The 18,301-nt window shown below is 35.6% G+C and overlaps 1 protein-coding gene across 1 annotated transcript in view; it reads left to right on the top strand.

Moving 5' to 3' along the window:
- The window catches only part of Gabra2 (gamma-aminobutyric acid type A receptor subunit alpha2), a 112,868-nt gene that overhangs the window by 51,697 nt on the left and 42,870 nt on the right, over positions 1–18,301 (top strand). Inside the window, exons 3-4 of the mRNA XM_042678173.1 lie at positions 752–819; positions 16,531–16,751. Coding sequence (XP_042534107.1) covers positions 752–819; positions 16,531–16,751 — 289 coding nt within the window. The remainder of the gene's footprint in view (positions 1–751; positions 820–16,530; positions 16,752–18,301) is intronic.

The raw sequence follows: 18,301 nt of genomic DNA, 5'->3' as shown, positions 1-18,301 counted from the left end.
TTATAAAATTATAGGTCTTTACGATCATGTTTTGAGTACAGTGGCCCAAGCCCATAATACTAATTCCTTGGGAGGTCAGGATTGGAGAATTGTGAGCTTCAGGTCAATCTGTGCATGAAGTTTCCTGAGACCCCCATTTCGCTCAATGGCTGGGAGGATGGCATCCCAGCTGTGGGAGAACGGTGAGATGCTGTGGAATATGCCTGTAATTCCCAGGACCATAGGGAAGCATAAGTGGGAAGAATGGAGGATCATAGATCCAGTTAACCTGAGCATCAAGTGAGACCCATCCTGAAAAATAACTAATAAAAAGGGGGCTGTAGACATGACTGATGTGTTAGAGTACCTGCTTAGCCAGCACAGGTCCTGTTCTTCACCTTCATGAAATGGTAGATGGAAGTCCTTATTTTAAATCAAATTTAGAACTCTATTGTATAATAACCATGTTTTCTTGTCTACTACTGCTGATGAACTTGTTTAAATCAGTTTACTTAAGATGGTTTCTGAAAAAAATATTGTTCATACTAAGTTTGACTAAAGACTATGCTGATCACGTTTGTTCTCTAAGAAAGAAGATTAGAATACTTTTAGATACAACTTTGTGGTGGTTGTGAGCACTATAAAAATGCAAAATGGTTCTTAAATTTATCTCCCAGCTTTCTAACAATTCCAGGTACTCAAGTCTTTCTATTTCATTTGAGTCTTGCTACATAATGTCTATAGTCACTCTATTTTTTTCCCCTTCCACTAGACAGTATTACTGAAGTCTTCACAAACATCTACGTGACCAGTTTTGGCCCAGTATCTGACACTGATATGGTGAGTTTTTCCTATTTAGTAGTGTTTTTATTTATATAATAGAAAGTGGTATGTGATTTACAATAAATACTTTTATGGTTGTAGAATTGCGCATCTGTCTCACATCTATCAAAATACACAGGGAGCACATGATGATAATCTATTTATACGAAGGAGCACAATACCAACCTGGTGCATTTGGTCCTTTATATCTATATGCTTTACAAAACTTATCTTACCACTACATTGGTAAACAATTCAAGTGTAAATAAAACCAATGGTATTAATAACAGTAATTTTCTGGGATTTATGTCGCTGCTCTGACTTATGTCTGTACAGTTTCTTAGAAAGTTGTGATGTTTTTCTATCCATGAAAAAATTTTCCATGGGTCCTGAGCAAAGTAAATGCCTGTCATGTACACAGAGCAGGCACATATAAACCCATAAAAAAACGGATCTAACCATTTTGGATTCTGTGAGACTGGTGTTCATTTATTTATTTTTTAATTAGCTTGTAAAGAGAAGAAGCTTAGTCTGGTATGTTAGAAACCAGGGGTCTGGAATCACCAAGATAAATCATTGACTATTCATGAACATTTTAGAAATCAGTTGTCCATGTCATCTCTGAACTATTCTGTAATAGAAATTTTTCTTGTAGTAATATTGTGTTCACTAAAGCCAGGTGTTGGTGGCTCACATCTGTAATCCTAGCTACTTAAGAGGATCATGGTTCAATGCAAGCCCAGACAGGAAAGCACAAGACTTTTATCACTGATTAACCACCAGAAAACTGGAAATGGCTGTGTACCACTCTACAGCACTAGTCTTGAGCAAAAGACTTCAGGTACAGCCCCCAGGCCATGACAGACATCAATCTATAGGTATCAGTCCCATGATAGACAAAAATAAATAAATAAATGTGTATATATATAAATAGATGTATAAATATACACATTATGTATATATATTAACTGGTATCATATCATATATTAACTGGTATCATGTTATATATCATCCTCCACTTCATGTCTGACCTTGTATTTTATAAATGTGCATGTCTTTGTCCTGTGCCACCTCCCCTACCTCCTCAAGTTTGTGGCTTATAATCATAGTCATGCAACAGCCATTCTGCACTCAAGAACCTAATGTCACTTTGAAGATCCACCTCTTATATAGTGCAGGGAGTGAGTGAGAATTTGAGGTTTCCGTGTTCCTTTTGCTCAGCCATTTCCCAGCCACGTAATCTCTTCCCAACTCCTCTCTCATTGATAACCCAAGGGAAAAGTCGACAGTTTGGAAATTTTCCACCTGGATAAACAAACAAAGCCAAAATAAACACTTTTATTTCAGGCACTCATAAACATTGTTAGTTAATTTATCAGGACCTCCCTGCTTTCCCATTGGGGAGTAGGATTGCCACTTATATAATAAACAAAAATTTGCTATTCTTTCTGTCCGAAACACTATCAAAGAAGATCCTCACCTTTGGGAGTTACAAAACATGATCAGTTGTTTAACTTTGCTAAAATATAGAATGTGAAGATGTTTTTAAATTTTTATTTTATTGTAAAGATGCTGTACAGAGGGATTACAGTTACATGAGTAAGGCAATGAGCACATTTCTTGTTGATCATTGTTATCCCTTCCCTTGTTATTCTCACACTATTCCCCCTTCCTTCACAACTCCCTCCCCAAATTTGTAAAGTTCATTTCCAATGTTCTGTCTTGTGGGTATCATTGTTGCTATGGTAAGCTAGTGTTTGTAATCTCACTAGGATGCATCTTACTGGATCCCTGTCAGAGGATCCATGTTACTGTACAGGCATGGGGGATGGCTTTTGGAGTTGATGCAACTCACTGAGCATTCTTGTTCACTCTGCTGTGTAGCACAGGGGGATAGAATGAAGAGGAGCATTCATTGTAACTTAGCAGATTCTATTTGATATTTGGCCAAATTGAAGGACAAAAGTTGAAACTGGGGGGAAATTAAGGTTGAATCACATTAATCCTATACATGTATAAGTCAGATACACATAAAAACACTTATACTTGAATCTACTTCTACTAGAGAGGGTAGAACCCATTTAAGAATATGTGCACTTCTCAGAAGAAGAAGTGAGAATGGCCAATACAAAGAAAGAAATGTTCAACATATATTACCATAAAAGAAATGCAAACCAAAACAACATTCAGATTATACCTCACCCTGGTTAGAATGGCCATTATCCAGAAAACTAACAATAACAGATGCTGGTGAAGTGATGGCCAAAAGGGAATGATACTACAATGTTGGTGGGAAAGTAAACTTGTTTAACCACTTTGGAAAGTGGTAGGGAGGTTTCCCAAAAGACTAAACATATAGCCTCCCTATGACCCAGCAATTACACTGCTGGGCATTTATCAAATAGAGCACAGACAAGGCCACACTAAAGCTACTAGTGCAAGTATGTACATTGCAGCATTGTTTACCATAGCCAAGATATGGAATCAACCCAGATGTACCTCAACATATGAATGGATCAAGAAAATGTGGTATATATACCCAATGGAATTCTATGCCTCCATCAGAAAGAATGACATCATCCCATTTGTTAGGAAATGGAAAGACTTGGAAAAAATTATATTAAGTGAAGTAATCCAGGCCCAAAGAAACATAGGTCCCATGGTTTCCCTTATTTGCAATAACTAGTGTATGTTTGAGACAAGCAGAAAAGGTCAGATAAGTTGATGTTAGGAGAAATGAACCCCAAGATAAAGAGTCAAATGGTTTTTCTTTCTTGCTATTGTTTCTAACATATTTATAAGGTGGTTTTTTTTGTTGCTTTGTATGTCCCTCCTCCACAGTGTAACCTCTGTTTACACTGTATTTGATGTTGGTATAATTTGGGGAGGGAAAGGGAAAAAATAATTGTTTAAATAGGGATACAGGTAGACCCATTGCAACAATGAGATGTACAAGATGCTATGTCGAAAAACGAACTTTACAACTTTGGTGGAGATTGGAGAGGAGTGTAGTTGTGGAGATGGGAGTGCAGGGATGGTAGGGGAAAAACAAAGGAGGAGGCAACAATGCTTGATAAGAAATGTACTCATTACCTTGCTCATGTAATTGTAACCCCTCTGTACGGCATTTTCACAATAAAAAACATATAAAAAAAGAAAATGTGGTATATGTACACAATGAAACTCTACACTGCCATTAAAAAGAATGATATTGTACCATTTGTGAGGAATTGGAAATACTTGGAAAAAATCATATTAAGTGAAATAAGCCAGAACCTCCCCCTCACCAAAAAAAATAAAACAGAGCTTGCATGGCTTCACTCATTTGTTGTAACTAGAATGTGCCTATAAATATACAAGTAAACACACTAGATGGTAAAAGATAAAAAAAATTACACTTGGCAGGGCTGGGAAGGTGGCTCAGTGGTAGAGCGCTTGCCTTGCATGCATGAAGCCCTGGGTTCGATTCCTCAGCACCACATAAGCAAAAAGAAAAAAGCCGGAAGTGGCACTGTGGTTCAAGTGGTAGAGTGCTAGCCTTGAGCTAAAGAGTTGAGGGACAGCGCCCAGTCCCAGAGTTCAGGCCCCACGACCGGACCCCCCCCAAATAAAAATTACACTTGGATGTGATAAATTATAAAGAACCCTAGAGAATTGCACAGTGAGACCAATGGAGGATATGCTTAGTAGATGATCACAAAGACTCAATAGCTATTTGCAGATGATCAGAAAATGTTGTTTATAAAAATGAATTCCAAAAAATGGAAGCAAAACATTTTCTTATTGTATGTTTTGGTTTTCTTTCCTTTTTTTCTCTTTTGTCCCTATTTTGGATTTCTGTACCTTTTGTCTTGATTGTAATTTTATCTGTTTGGAAGAAGGTCAGGGGGAACACAAAAATATTTGGACAAAGGTGAAAAAATGCAGCAGTGATACTAGAAAATGAACTATATAACTTGTGGGAGGAAAATGAGGGAGGAGGTGGCCCTGTTCAAAAAGAAATTTACTCATTACCTGACTTATATAACTGTAACTCCTCTGTACATCGTGTATATATATATATGTATATGCATATATATATGTAACCCCACCCACATAATAATATCTGCATTTTGTGAAGAGAAAGAATTTGGTTTTCTTGGATTACTCTTCTGGAAAGCAAGACAAATAATGAGAAAAAGTTTGGATAAGAATTTGTATTTAGTACAGTCTCTTGTCGATGATCCTGAATGGAAGTAAACATCAAAGCAATGGGAATGGAAATCAATTACATTTATACATATATCTAATACCTACAAGGTATGGAGATGTGTACTTGTCTTATAGAAGCAATTCCTAGTTTTTCCCAGTTCAGTTTGATAATTATTATTTTGTGATCAGATACACAGGCAACATGTTTGTGTTCCTCCTTATGAGTATCTTCTTTGTTTCTCACTGTGTGTGAATGCCTAGAATCTTGTATAATTTTTTATGTCCCAGTGTATTTTAGATCTAGCTTCCACCTATGAGAGAAAAGATGCAACATTTCTCTCTCTGAGCTTGGCTTACCTCACTTTACCTGATATGGTCTGGGTCCATCCATTTCACTGCAAGTGATATGATATTATACTTCTAATGGCTGTATAAAATTCTATTGTGTACAGGTACCAGGGTGGTTGGATCTGCTAATCTAATGTAGGGTACCTCAGAAGCAATTTCTTTTTCTTTTTCTTTTTTGTGAACATACTGTACAGAGAGGTTACAATTACATGGGCAAGATAATGAGTACATTTCTTATCAAGCATTGCAGCCTCCTCCTTTGTTTACCCTTCACATCCCTTTCCAGCCTCCCCCCGCCCCCCCACCCAATCCTTCCCCCCTCTCCACCCACCCCCCACACCAAAGTTGTAAAGTTCGTTTTCGACATGACAACTTGTACTTCTCATTGTTGGAACGGGTCCACCTGTATCCTTAAACGACTTGTTTTTCCCCATCTCCTCCACAAATTTTACCGACATCAAATATAGTGAAAGCAGGAGTTATACTGTGGGGGAGGGACATACAAAGCAACAAAGAAATAATCTTATAAATGCGTTAGAAACAAATGCATGAAAGAAAAATCATTTAAATACATATCTAAGGGTTCAGCCCCTCAGTAGATGAATGGATCAAGAAAATGTGGTATATATACACAATGGAATTCTATGCCTCCGTCAGAAAGAATGACATTGCCCCATTTGTTAGGGAATAGAAAGGCTTGGAAAAAATTATATTAAGTGAAGTAAGCCAAGCCCAAAGAAACATAGGTCCTATGGTTTCCCTCATTTGCAATATCTAGTATATGTCTGAGCCAAGCAGAAAAGGTCAGATAATGTGATATTAGAAGCAATTTCTTAATGGGAAAAAGTAAAGAATAAATTTAATTTTATGTTTAGTAGCTTAGCTGGTGTGCTTTTATTTCTTTGTATGTTGCAATATTCATAGAAAAACTAAAGCCTTAAGTTCTCCTATTCAGTTCAGTGATAAAGATGTGTTGTGACATTAGCCTGAGAGGAAAAAGCAACATAGCAAACAGAATTAAGGACCAAAGAACACACACACACACACACACACACACACACACACACACACACACACACACACACACGTATGCACATTTACATACACAAGCATGAGTGTGTGGCTATCACAGAATCATTAGTGTAATTATCCAAAGAAAGTTGTACATCTAACTTGTAATTATAGGTTTTAATTACAATGTCCACAAGTAACTGAAAACCTTTACTTCCACCTTAAAAAATACATAAATATGAAGGTAATTAAACTTTGGAGTTTACAAAGTTGTTACTTTGTAGTCATGATGCCTAATTCACTTCTTTTTCTCTTCTCTTGGCTTTAGGATGTATTTTCCTAAATTATTGAACATTTTCACAGTTTGTGCATATTTTATACAAAACTGGTGGAAATATTAAGTACTTTACTCAAATGTCTCCTAAGTACTTCGGTCAAAGGGTAGCTATTGCTATGTGTTATTGTTAGAACTTGTACAATGGCAACTTCAAAGTTTTATAGAGACTTTTGATCTAGGACTTACCTTTGTGCTCTAACCATCAGTCTAGGAGTTGGGGATTTAGCTCAATGGAAGAGCTCTTGCCTGGCAAGTGCAAGACCCTGAGTTTGGTCCTCAGCTCTGAAAAAAAATAGGTAAAGAAAACAATCAGTCAAATAAGTGTAAACTGGGTTTGTTAATTATATTGATTCTCTTAGTACTTCTCTCTTTCTATGAAAAAACCCAGAGCATGATCTCTTCACTCCAAAGATTTCCCATTGGAATGTTATATAGTTCATTAGTTAAAACCATTGAGACATTTAAAGACTTATTAGATCTTAATAGCTGCTTGAAATTTCCCACTGGATTTATCTGGTACCCTTTATTAGATGTTGTTACGTGTAAATGTAATTAACCAAGGAAACCTACTAAGAAAACAGCAAGCACTATGCTAAAGACAAAGTTCACCCAGTTTAAAACCGACACATAGAAGTTGATTATCGGATGGTTACTGATATTTTTGGAAAGCTAAAAGTCAGAATCAGAGAACATTCATTTATACAGCAGATAGTTTCTAGTCCTGTCCTAAAATTTGTCAAGTTGTTGCATTAGGATCACTATGAGCAAGCATTAAATGGTTGCTTCTTGGACTTACTTTTAAGATCTATGAACTCCTAATAGCCAGTGCAGGGTACATAAATCTACATCTCATAATTAAGTGTGTGCTTTTATGCATACCCTAAAAAAAACCACTACAAGATTTATGGAAAGTTACGGTACAGATTCAGGGTATAGGCAAGGACAGATTTTTCTATAGTCCAGTAGTTTATATTAAAGAGGATAAAGAAATTCTAGCTAAAAAGCAAGAGATGATTATGGAGGAGACCTTGGTACTGTTATGAAATGAAAAGATCTGAAAAGATTTAAGAGATCTCCATTTTATAAATGTGACAGATTTACTAATCTGTTGGTTGCAGAAGTTGAAGAAACTCAGCATAAATATTTGGAACGTGTTGCTGGATGGTGATTCCATTCACAAGGATATGTTTCATAGAAACAAAAGTGTTTTTTTTTTTATTGGGGATGGACACTTGTGTTTTTGGACCCATATCAACGCCTGGGTAGCAGAAGATGGCTTAGAGTGACCTGATGGTAATTGAAATCACAGACTTGTACAGCATTGTTCAAGGGAAAAAGGTAGAGTGAAAACATATTCCTAATTTACAGACAGTCTAGAACAGAAATATTTAAAGAACAGAGATTTAAATAACAAATGAGAATTTCTTCTCTTGACTTCGATCATAATTTTCTTCTCTCAACAGCTGAGATCAGAGACCAAAGTATATCAAAGTATATCTGGTATTCCACATCAGCTGTAATGATGTGTATCTAGATACACATCTAGATGTATATACCATAGTCTTCTATCAAGATGAGATTTTTGTAACCTAGAAGTTCATATAATTCATTTGGCAATGCATAAGCCCATAGTTAAACATCACCAAGGGAATGGAGCAACAGTTGGAGAGAAGAGGGCAGGTAGCTGCAGTTGCCTCCATCCATTACTTTCCCAAGCTAGGGAGAGTTGTGTGAAATTGGTACCTGTCGTCTTTGTTCTTTTCTGAGGTGAGAGAGGCATTCCCTAGCACCTTTCCTGTTCTTTTATAAAAAAAATCATATAACAAAGAGCTACTATTTCTGAACACAAAAGTGATTTTCAAAGTAAAAATTGCACAGATTGAATGCTCATTTTGCAAATTGCCAGTCTGGAGATTGTCTTTTTGGGGAGAACAACAGACATCCTTGCATGCCTGGAGGAAGGGTCATCGATTTATGGATTGGTCTCACTCCCACACATTTTCCAGGATCAATCATTACATGGAGACTGACAGGCAAGGGAAAAGTCTCAGGTCCCATGAGAATTACCCCAATGGATGCTTACGTAACAACAGCACTTTGTGGGTTTACGAATATCAATATAGGAGAAACTTAATCATGTCCTATTTTATGTTAAATCCAAGAAAATTGCTTAAGTATGTTATTAGATTAATCATGGTAAAAAGGACCAGATTGCTGTGGGTGGAGTGTGTGGGAGGTGAAGAAGTAGGGAAAGACTGCAGACAATTGCAACCATGTTCAGCAGCCTGGCTGCACAAGGAGGTAAGGCAGGGAGCAGCGGTGGAAAGGCATTATTATTCTCAGTGAGGCTTTTATTTTCCTTGCATTGAGCTGAATATGCTTGCATCTTGTAAAGCTCTCTTCACGCCTTCTGCTTCACTACAATCTAGGTGACTACAAGAATGACTCTGTCCATTAAACAGGATTCACTAAATGGCTCCTGGGTCTACCACAATGCTGGATGCTCAAGTATACTATAGCCAGGGCTTGCATTTCACAGGATAATAGGGGGACAATAGGAAGCTTAAAAGAGGTTAAAGCTCAAAAGTTTAAAGCAGTGTGATAATACCTTTATTAAAGTATTTGGGGTGAATATTGTGTGTATATGGTGTGTGAGGGGATGTGAGTTGGAGGATCTAGAATTCTCAAAGGTTCCCAGGAAAAGAAGAGAGCTGTGAAAACAAGGGCTGGTCAGTTGCCTCTGGAAGAAGAATATTTTCGTACAAAGCAGAATAGCTCGTTGAGTTTGTGGAAATGTCAGAATGTAGAATAACTGGAGCCTGGAATACAACTAAGGATTTAATGGGAGATGGAATGGAAAACTATTCATTGTCAAGTCGCAAAACGTGTCATTGATAATCCATCCCCCAAAGAGATGGAAGTTTCACAAACAAACTTTAAAACACAGCAGACTTCTGATAACAGAATTTATTATCTCTTAGATATCACAGTTATTCACATAGGTTTTGAGATACTGTGGGTTGAATTTGGAGCCTTGTACTTACCTTGCTCTACCATTGAACCACACCTCTAGCCCTTTTTGTTTGAGCTTATTTTTCAGCTAGAGTCTTGTACTTGTTGTCAATACAAGTCTTGGATTGTGATCTCCCCATCTATGCTTCACTCTTGGCTGGCATTTACAAATAAGTACTGCCATGCTTGTTGAGAAGGAATCTTGCATACTTTCAGTTCTGGTTTCCTTTGAACCATCTTCTTACACCTCTACACATCCCAGTATTTGTAGTCTTAAAAATACAATTATTATACAAAAAATGGTTTACTTAGCTGGGCGCTGGTGGCTCACGCCTGTAATCCTAGTTACTCAAAAAGATGAGATCTGAGGATCACGGTTCAAAGCCAGCCTAGGCAGGAAAGTCCGGGAGACTCTTATCTCCAATAAACCACTAGAAAACTGGAAGTGGCACTGTGGCTCAAGCAGTAGAGCGCTTACCTTGAGCTGAAGAGCACAGGGACAGTGCCCAGGACAAGAGTTCAAGCCCCACGACCCACCAAAATAAATGATTTACTATGATTGTTTTAATATAACTGCATAGAGCATGTAATTTTGTGCACGCGTGCGCACGCGTGCACACACACACACACACACACACACACACTGTCATCTTTGAATAGGATTAAAGTATCCTGTGTAGGTGACAGAATGCCACAGCCCATCTGAGAACTTTTTGATCATCAGCCTCTGCTAATGCTCTTCTCTTCAATTCCTGCTAAAAGCCTTGTGGCTCAGAAACTTCATTACTACATGTTGCTTCTGGTGACTCCCCTATTCATTCATTGATAAATTATTCATCACAAATTTCCTATGTTGTAGGAAGTTTGTTTAGAGGCTAGTGACAGAGCACTGAAGGAAAAGATTGTGAATCTTGCTCTTGGGAAAGAATAGAAATTGTCCACATGTGGGGAGCTGAAAAAGAAGAGCGGCCTTGGTAGCAACAAGTTTGTAAAGGAAAATGGACGGTGGCAATCACGAAGCATGCCAGTATATGTGAACTTACATATACCTGAGTGTGCATGAGGTGAGGGATTTCTTCTAGAAAGAAGCAAGAGAAGTCAGGAAACTAGGTGGACACCTGGGGGTTATAAGAATGTTGGAACTTGGTTCCAAAGGGTTTAGAAGTGCCAGAATGTTATTCTTTGGAACTCTCTCCCATAACTTCAAATAATTTCTTAGCACATCCCACAGCCTAGAGTCCAGGCCAGCGGAATGAATCTATGGGCCACTCTCTTCGGACATTTAGATCCTCTCCTCTCCTCTCCTTTTCCAGATTGGTTCCCAGATGAGCGATGGGCCATAGGTGTTCAACCTCTTCTCCCTGCCTTTCTTTTATCAGAAGGGAGGTGAGAAGAAGGGGCAATTATCTTTTTACCCAATTTATTCTATTAGTCATAACAGTGGATCTTGGTTGTGACACATTTGTGCTTTCCACTTAGAGAAATAACAGCGAGTAGCTTGTTCTCTGAGAGCACCAGTCTCAGCTCCCTGCCCCTGGCATTTTCCGTTGTGTTTACTGCTGTATGTTCTCTCTTCTCAGACTCATCTTTCATTGTATAGGAAAATAGATAGAAGGTCTCTTTGGAGGTGACTTATGCTAGGCTACCTCCCATGATGTCCGATCTATTTTCTAAAACTTTTACCTATAGCATCTCTTTTCATCCTTATACCTATGCTAGCAGGTAAGTTCTATTATGGTCATCATTTCTTTCAAATGAATCAACTCTAACCCGAGAGATAAATAAGCTACTCAAGATGAGGTGTTCTGATCCATCTACTTCCCTGATCACACATCTCCATTGAGTCTTATGACTGTGCTATTTCTTTTTATGCCAGTCCTGGGGCTTGAACTGAGTCAAGGCCTGGGTGCTGTCCTTGAGTGTTTTGGCTGAAGGCTAATACTCAACCATGTAGTAGGACAATGTTGTTTTGATGACCTGCCTTCAGAATTTTTTCCATGTATGGTGTAATTGGAAGAACATGATGTTCAGAAGCAAAGGAGTTGAGCTAGAAATCTATCTTTAGAAACAAATGAGTACTGCTTCTGAAGTCCCCCCCTCCCTCTCCATTGTGTGTTGTTGCTATGAAATTTAATGTCATCATTTGTATTAAAATGAGTTCCTATCTGCATACTATAACTAGTATTCATTAGATATTAGGTAATCTGTACCAGATAGTCTATTAGATTCAGAGTCTTTTATGTGCATATTTAGTAAACTTTGCCTGGGAACTAGTTATAGAAGAAAACCCCACATATCTCACGAGTGTGTGCCATTGCTGTGGTGGTCTTCAGTTCCTGTTTGAGCATCTTTGCTTAACAGAGCTTTATGATCTTGCACTAGTAGGTTTTCTTGGCACTCTGTTGCTCTTTCTGAAGGGTCACATTCTTTTGCAACTTTTGGCAACGGTCATATAGTGTTAAATTTGTTTTGTACCTCCCCTTTTGTATCAACCAGTCTTTGAGCTGAACTATTTTTATATATTCCAATGGTATTGTTTATTTAATTGCTCCATACCTGGTTCATAAACGGCGTTTTTCTTCATTATATGTAAAAAACACTGATTGGAACTTAGGAGAAACTAGCTGTTATTAGCAAAATGTGTATAATGAAATAAATTTAGTATCTTTAAATACACTTAGTAACTCAAAGTAAACAAGAATCACTCCAAGATTACTCGTGCATTTTAGCTGTGATTCAGTGAGTGAGTAATTCTTCAGAAACTGGCTACAAGCATTATAATTAATGTACTAAAGAACATGCTCTCTTCACCAAGTTAATGCACCTTTGAAAGCATGTTTATATAATAGTCTGTGCAAAACATAGTGACTTTTTTGTTTGCAGGGAAAATTATGGAAATAACAATAAAGGAGTTTGTTATATAAATGGGGAATTTTAGTAACTGTATAAATAATGCATTCTTGTGTGGTTTCTGCCCCTAATAAATTTTGAAACAAAGAATTTTACTAAAATTATCTAGGACATCTATAAAAGGAAGAAGTTGGATTAAACTTTTCCTATAAGGAGTTTTTTTTAAATCTTACAGTTTTTTGGTTTAACTTTGCGTTGATTTTTTTGTCTCCATTAGAACATATATTGAACTTTGATCAAACTCCCGTCCTCTGATATTTTTTAAAGCTCTTTTGCCTTCTTATTTGAAAATAGTTACTAGTGGTTTTTATTACGCTATGTTTACCATACTTACCTTATCATTTCCTCTTTCATTAATCTTCACTTACTCTTTTATTTCTCCTTTCTTAATGGTTCCTCCTTAAATAGTACAGCTTTTAAATTCATGTTGTTATTATAAATAAATAGATTTCTCATGTAAGCAAAAATGCATATTGGTCTTTTTGAACCTTAATTATCTTATATGACATGATCATCTCATTTTATCCATGTTCAAACTACAACATATTTCCTTTTTCTTTATGTCTCAATAATACTTCATTATAAATATACACCATATACAATGAGTTAGTTGAGTAAGAACAGACAACCTAAAGGCAAAATAACAAATTAAATGAACTCATAAAAGAGAATTTATAGCAGAATTTGTAAAATAGAATTAAATTATATTAAATAGAATGACATAGATTTATAGTAGAGTCAATAATAGTATTAATAATGAACACCAGAAAATACTGTAGATTCCATGAATTAACAGATAAGTCCACACAGTCAGAGCATTTGAACCATTTTATGCTAATTGGGATAACTAAGATGACATTGTCTGTCTGACCAAACTGCAGAGAAACAAGAGACCTCCTGCACTGCTGTGAGAACATACATGAACATACGATCTAGGATTTCAATTTGACAAGATCTTGTTATTTTAACTGTGTGCATATCATAAATCCCAGAAATATCATTAGTATCTTCAGTCTAGGGCAGTGATTAGCTTATAATGGCCCTTGGCCAAATCTTGCCAGCTGTTTATTTCTGTGAACATTCTTTCATTGGAACATGGCCATGCTCATTCACTTACATATTGTTTATGGTTGTTTTCACACTCGACTCACAGAATTGAGTAGTTGTGACATTGGCCATAAGATGTATAAATCTTAAAATGTTCACTAGCTGGACCTTTTTCAGTAGAAACTTGTTGACCTCTGGTCTCCAATAATTTTCATACCTTTGTACTAGGAGTGTTGGAGAAAAATGTCCATAGCAAGATGACTTGTGATAGTGACAAACTGGAAGTAGAGAAAATACATAAGAATAAGGATATATATATATATATATATATATATATATATATAGTGAAATAGTCTTCTAATATAATGTTATATTGCAGTGAAAATAAATCAAAGTGTTAGATATATTGCCATAATAAAGTTCAACAAATTAACTGCAAAATACATTTATCAGAAATATACACAGTATGATATAATTTATATAAATATTTAAAATACATCACTTAATACATTTATACAGTAAATTTTAAGTATATATATATATGATAACCACCAAACTCAAGAGAATTCTTTCTTTAGGGGTTAGGGAAATGTAACTAGATTACAAATTTTGCAAAAGAGGAAGGCTTCAAAATTATTTGTGGGAGTGTATCTGCCAAGTGATAGGTACAATGTGCTTGTGATATTCCTTTGACTTTTTTCCATGTCTGAGGAGAAAATCAAATGAAGTTCAAATAAAAACCATGTTCAGTTAAATGAAAATTGTTGAGTTACTTTGGAGGCAGCAAATGAAGATATAATTGTGATAGAAACTATCATGGCCATCATACAGTTTTATAAAGAATAAAAGGGTATTTTGTTTTGTTTTAAGGTTATAGGGAACCCAGACATAGTTGTGAGCAGAGTTCTCCAGTCAGGCTGGTGGAAACATTCCTCCATTTAGGGAATTACTAAGTGTATAGATTTTGTTAAAATTGCATGGAGTACGGGTGGAGATGAGAGATAAAAGATATACGTCTTGTGGATATATTGGCAGGATTCACTGGGGACACAATGCAGGTTCAAAGACAAATAGTATTCTTGAAAACAAGTTTTAAGAAGCAGTCTCCAAATTCTGCTGGTAAACTTTGAATATCTCCTTTGCTGTGTGGTAGGTCTCCAAGATCTGATTGCCACATCAATCGCTTTCTAAGCAGATAAAAGCTTGGCCTTGAAGTTTTATTAAATATATTTTAGAAGAGCTTTATTATTCCTAGTGTAATAAATGTCATGAGGGTTCATGTTAGGTTGGAGCTTGAGAGATCACTGTTGGAAAGAAATATTTGCATAAATACTTAACTACAGTGAAAAATATAAACTTTTAATCTGATTTTTCTATTTTAAATTCCCTATAGATGGAATTAAATATTGAGAAATGAATAACCAGGTCATAAGGTGTAAAAATGAACCAGATTATGTAATGTTCCTCCATTGTTGATGTTCATCTCCTAATTACATAGCATTATTTGTTGATTTCTTTTATCATCAATACTCATTCAAATTATCATAGATTCTTAGAAATCATTCAGTTGATTTTTGGGAATAACTCAGTTCAGATTTTTACAAATAAGATCATGTTTTCCAAATATGGTCCTATTAATCTGCCTTTTTATAAAAATGATTTTGCCAGTAGCTGATGTTCAAAAATTGAGTGACTGGTTTGGTGCTCACAGTGTCCTCTTGGAATTTCCAATTTGAGTTTTGTAATGGAACATCTTAGTGGTTTCTAATGTTTTGTGCAAACATAGAATGACATTTTTAACATCTTGTAGAATAACAGAATTAAGCACAAATCTTAATTTCATATCTCATTTAAGATGCATCCATCACTTGATAGAAAAAGTGAAAGAGAGAGAGGAAGTGGTAGAAGAGAAGAGATGAAGAGGAAGAAAGTTTCAGCTAAAAGATTGGGAGATAGTAATAGATATGAACGACTACTAGGTTGATTTTTAAGGAGAAGCATGTTTGAAAAATATTTTTATTTTAAATACCTTAATAAGTTGTTGAATTTCTTATATTAAAATCAATTTGATGACTGAAAAGTATTGAAACTATCATTGCCTAACATATTTTTGGTTAACAATATAATTCACTATTTTCTTTTCGTATCAAAAAAAGAAACATGATATTCTACAGTTTCCTTGGCAGCAGGAAATGATGACTCATATCTGTCATGGTTCTTAGAAGTTGATTCTTTTCATTTTATTGTTCTTATTTATTTATTTTTGCTACTGAGGTTACCTGTGTATTTTTTTTCTGGAGATGCCTTACTTCAACCATCCATACTCTGGTAGTATATATCATGGGACTTGAACTCTGAGCCTGGACGCTGTCCCTGAGCTCTTCTGCTGAGGGAGAGTGCTCTACCACTTGAGCCACAGCACTACTTCCTGTTTTCTGTTGGTTTATTGGAGATAAAGTCTCACAGAATTTTCTGCCTGGGCTGGATTTGAACCATCATCCTCAGATCTCAGCCCCCTAAGTAGCTAGGATTACAGGCGTGAGGTACCGGCACCTGGCTTAGAATAACTTTTAAATTATGCATTAATTCATTTTTTGCTTGAACTCTGGCTCAACTGAAAGAAGCTAAACAAAACAAATGTACTTTTTACTTTTGCAAGAATATGTTAAGTGTATAAAAAGATGTCATGCTATTGTAAAAAGCAACGTTGAGTGATAAACGAAACAAATAGCCTTTCTGATCAGCAAGTACTTCTCTCCACATAGATGTCTATTTAGAAGTATTTAGAAGATTATTTTTGTTGGAATTTTGGTGTGCCCTCTTACATCTAAAACATGTATTATTTTTAAAGGAAATACCATATTATTTTTCAGGAATATACAATTGATGTGTTCTTTCGTCAAAAATGGAAAGATGAAAGACTAAAATTTAAAGGCCCTATGAATATCCTTCGACTTAACAATTTAATGGCTAGCAAAATTTGGACTCCAGACACCTTCTTTCACAATGGGAAAAAGTCAGTAGCTCATAATATGACAATGCCGAACAAGCTGCTTCGAATCCAGGATGATGGGACTCTGTTGTATACAATGAGGTATGTTTTAGTTTTGGTATGCTGCACATAACACTGAGAAACTCATTCACTAAACAGCTAGCCGAATGTAATTGTCAAATAATAGCAATGATGCTTTTTCTTTTTTTTTTTTTTTTGCCTGTTGTGGGGCCTGAACTCAGGGCCCAGGCACTGTCCCTCAGCTCTTCAGCTCAAGGCTAGTGCTCTACCACTTGAGCCATAGGGCCATTCCCGGCCTTTTCTGCATATGTGGTGCTGAGGAATCTAACCCAGGGCCTCATGCGTGCAAGGCAAGCACTCTACCAGTGAGCCACCTTCCCAGCCCAATGTTGCATATTTTTCTAGCAGATTATTAAGATACTCATAATATGCATTCTCAATGCTTAGATACAGAAATAATACTGGTGAGTTTAATACTTAGTGTTTTCAAATAGTTAATAATAGGAATTCATTTCTGGCTATTTACTTTTATAATATATTCTCATTGAAAATAGTTTAATACCACGACTTGAATTTGGTTTATGTCTGAAGAAGTGATTCATATTTTTTATAATCAAGAGATAGCCAATTAAAATTATATGGTTTTGAAGCATAATTTTACCGAGGTTAATATTCTAATCCCATATAAAGTTACTGAAGACACAAAGGTAATTGACAGTTTTTATTTTTGAAGTAAATTATTTTTTAAGTAAATTAGATGCCTCAATCATGCTTATGAGAATGAATCCTGATTCATTTTTATGCTCAAAACTGTCATCTAGCATCAATTTTATATGTTCAACTATAAATTGCTAATACAGTTGCTCATATTAATAACTTCAATCTTAACTATTCTCACTAATGAACAGAGGTTCCTTGCATTGTGTAACAAAGAAGAAAATCATAAATCTAATAAAATGATGTACAATAAAAATCAATGTTTATTAAAATATTTTATGCATGGATTTTTGCCTTTACACTATATATACACATTTTTATTACAAAAACTAAGGGTCAATAATGAAAACTGTTGCTATTTCTTAGTCTAACAAAAAAAAAGACTCCTGACTGAGTAATAGATGACCATTACTTCCAATGGAAGTATTCACTATTCCTATGCTTCTCTGAATTCTGGAAGACAGTCTGACAGTGCTCCTAACAACTTTATGCTTTGATCACTGATCCATATAAACAAAGGAAATGATTGAAACTTTGAGATTTAAACAAAATATAGACACAGAGCATATATAATTTTAGAAAATATTTCATTAGATATTATTTAAATACAATTAGAAATATTTAAGTTACAACACATTTTGGCCACATTTACTCTATTTAATTATGACAGATTTTTCGAAGTGTAGAACCTGTTCTATTCACTTTTCTTATGTAAAATGGGATAACTAATAGCTGTCTATACAATAGGTTTTCCATGATTGATCTTCATTACTTTTGCTATGTTGAAATTCAGAAATTTTATTTAATATTTATAACTTGTGTTCATAATTTACCCACCAATTCAATCTCAACAAGATATTTTAAGATATATATATGTTTATATTTATTGCTGTATTTATATATGTGTATCTATA

This window comes from Dipodomys spectabilis, unplaced genomic scaffold (assembly GCF_019054845.1).
Source record: "Dipodomys spectabilis isolate Male_0828 unplaced genomic scaffold, ASM1905484v1 ptg000043l, whole genome shotgun sequence".
NCBI classification, from domain to species: Eukaryota; Metazoa; Chordata; class Mammalia; order Rodentia; family Heteromyidae; genus Dipodomys; species Dipodomys spectabilis.
This window is presented reverse-complemented; position numbering and strand designations above follow the sequence as displayed.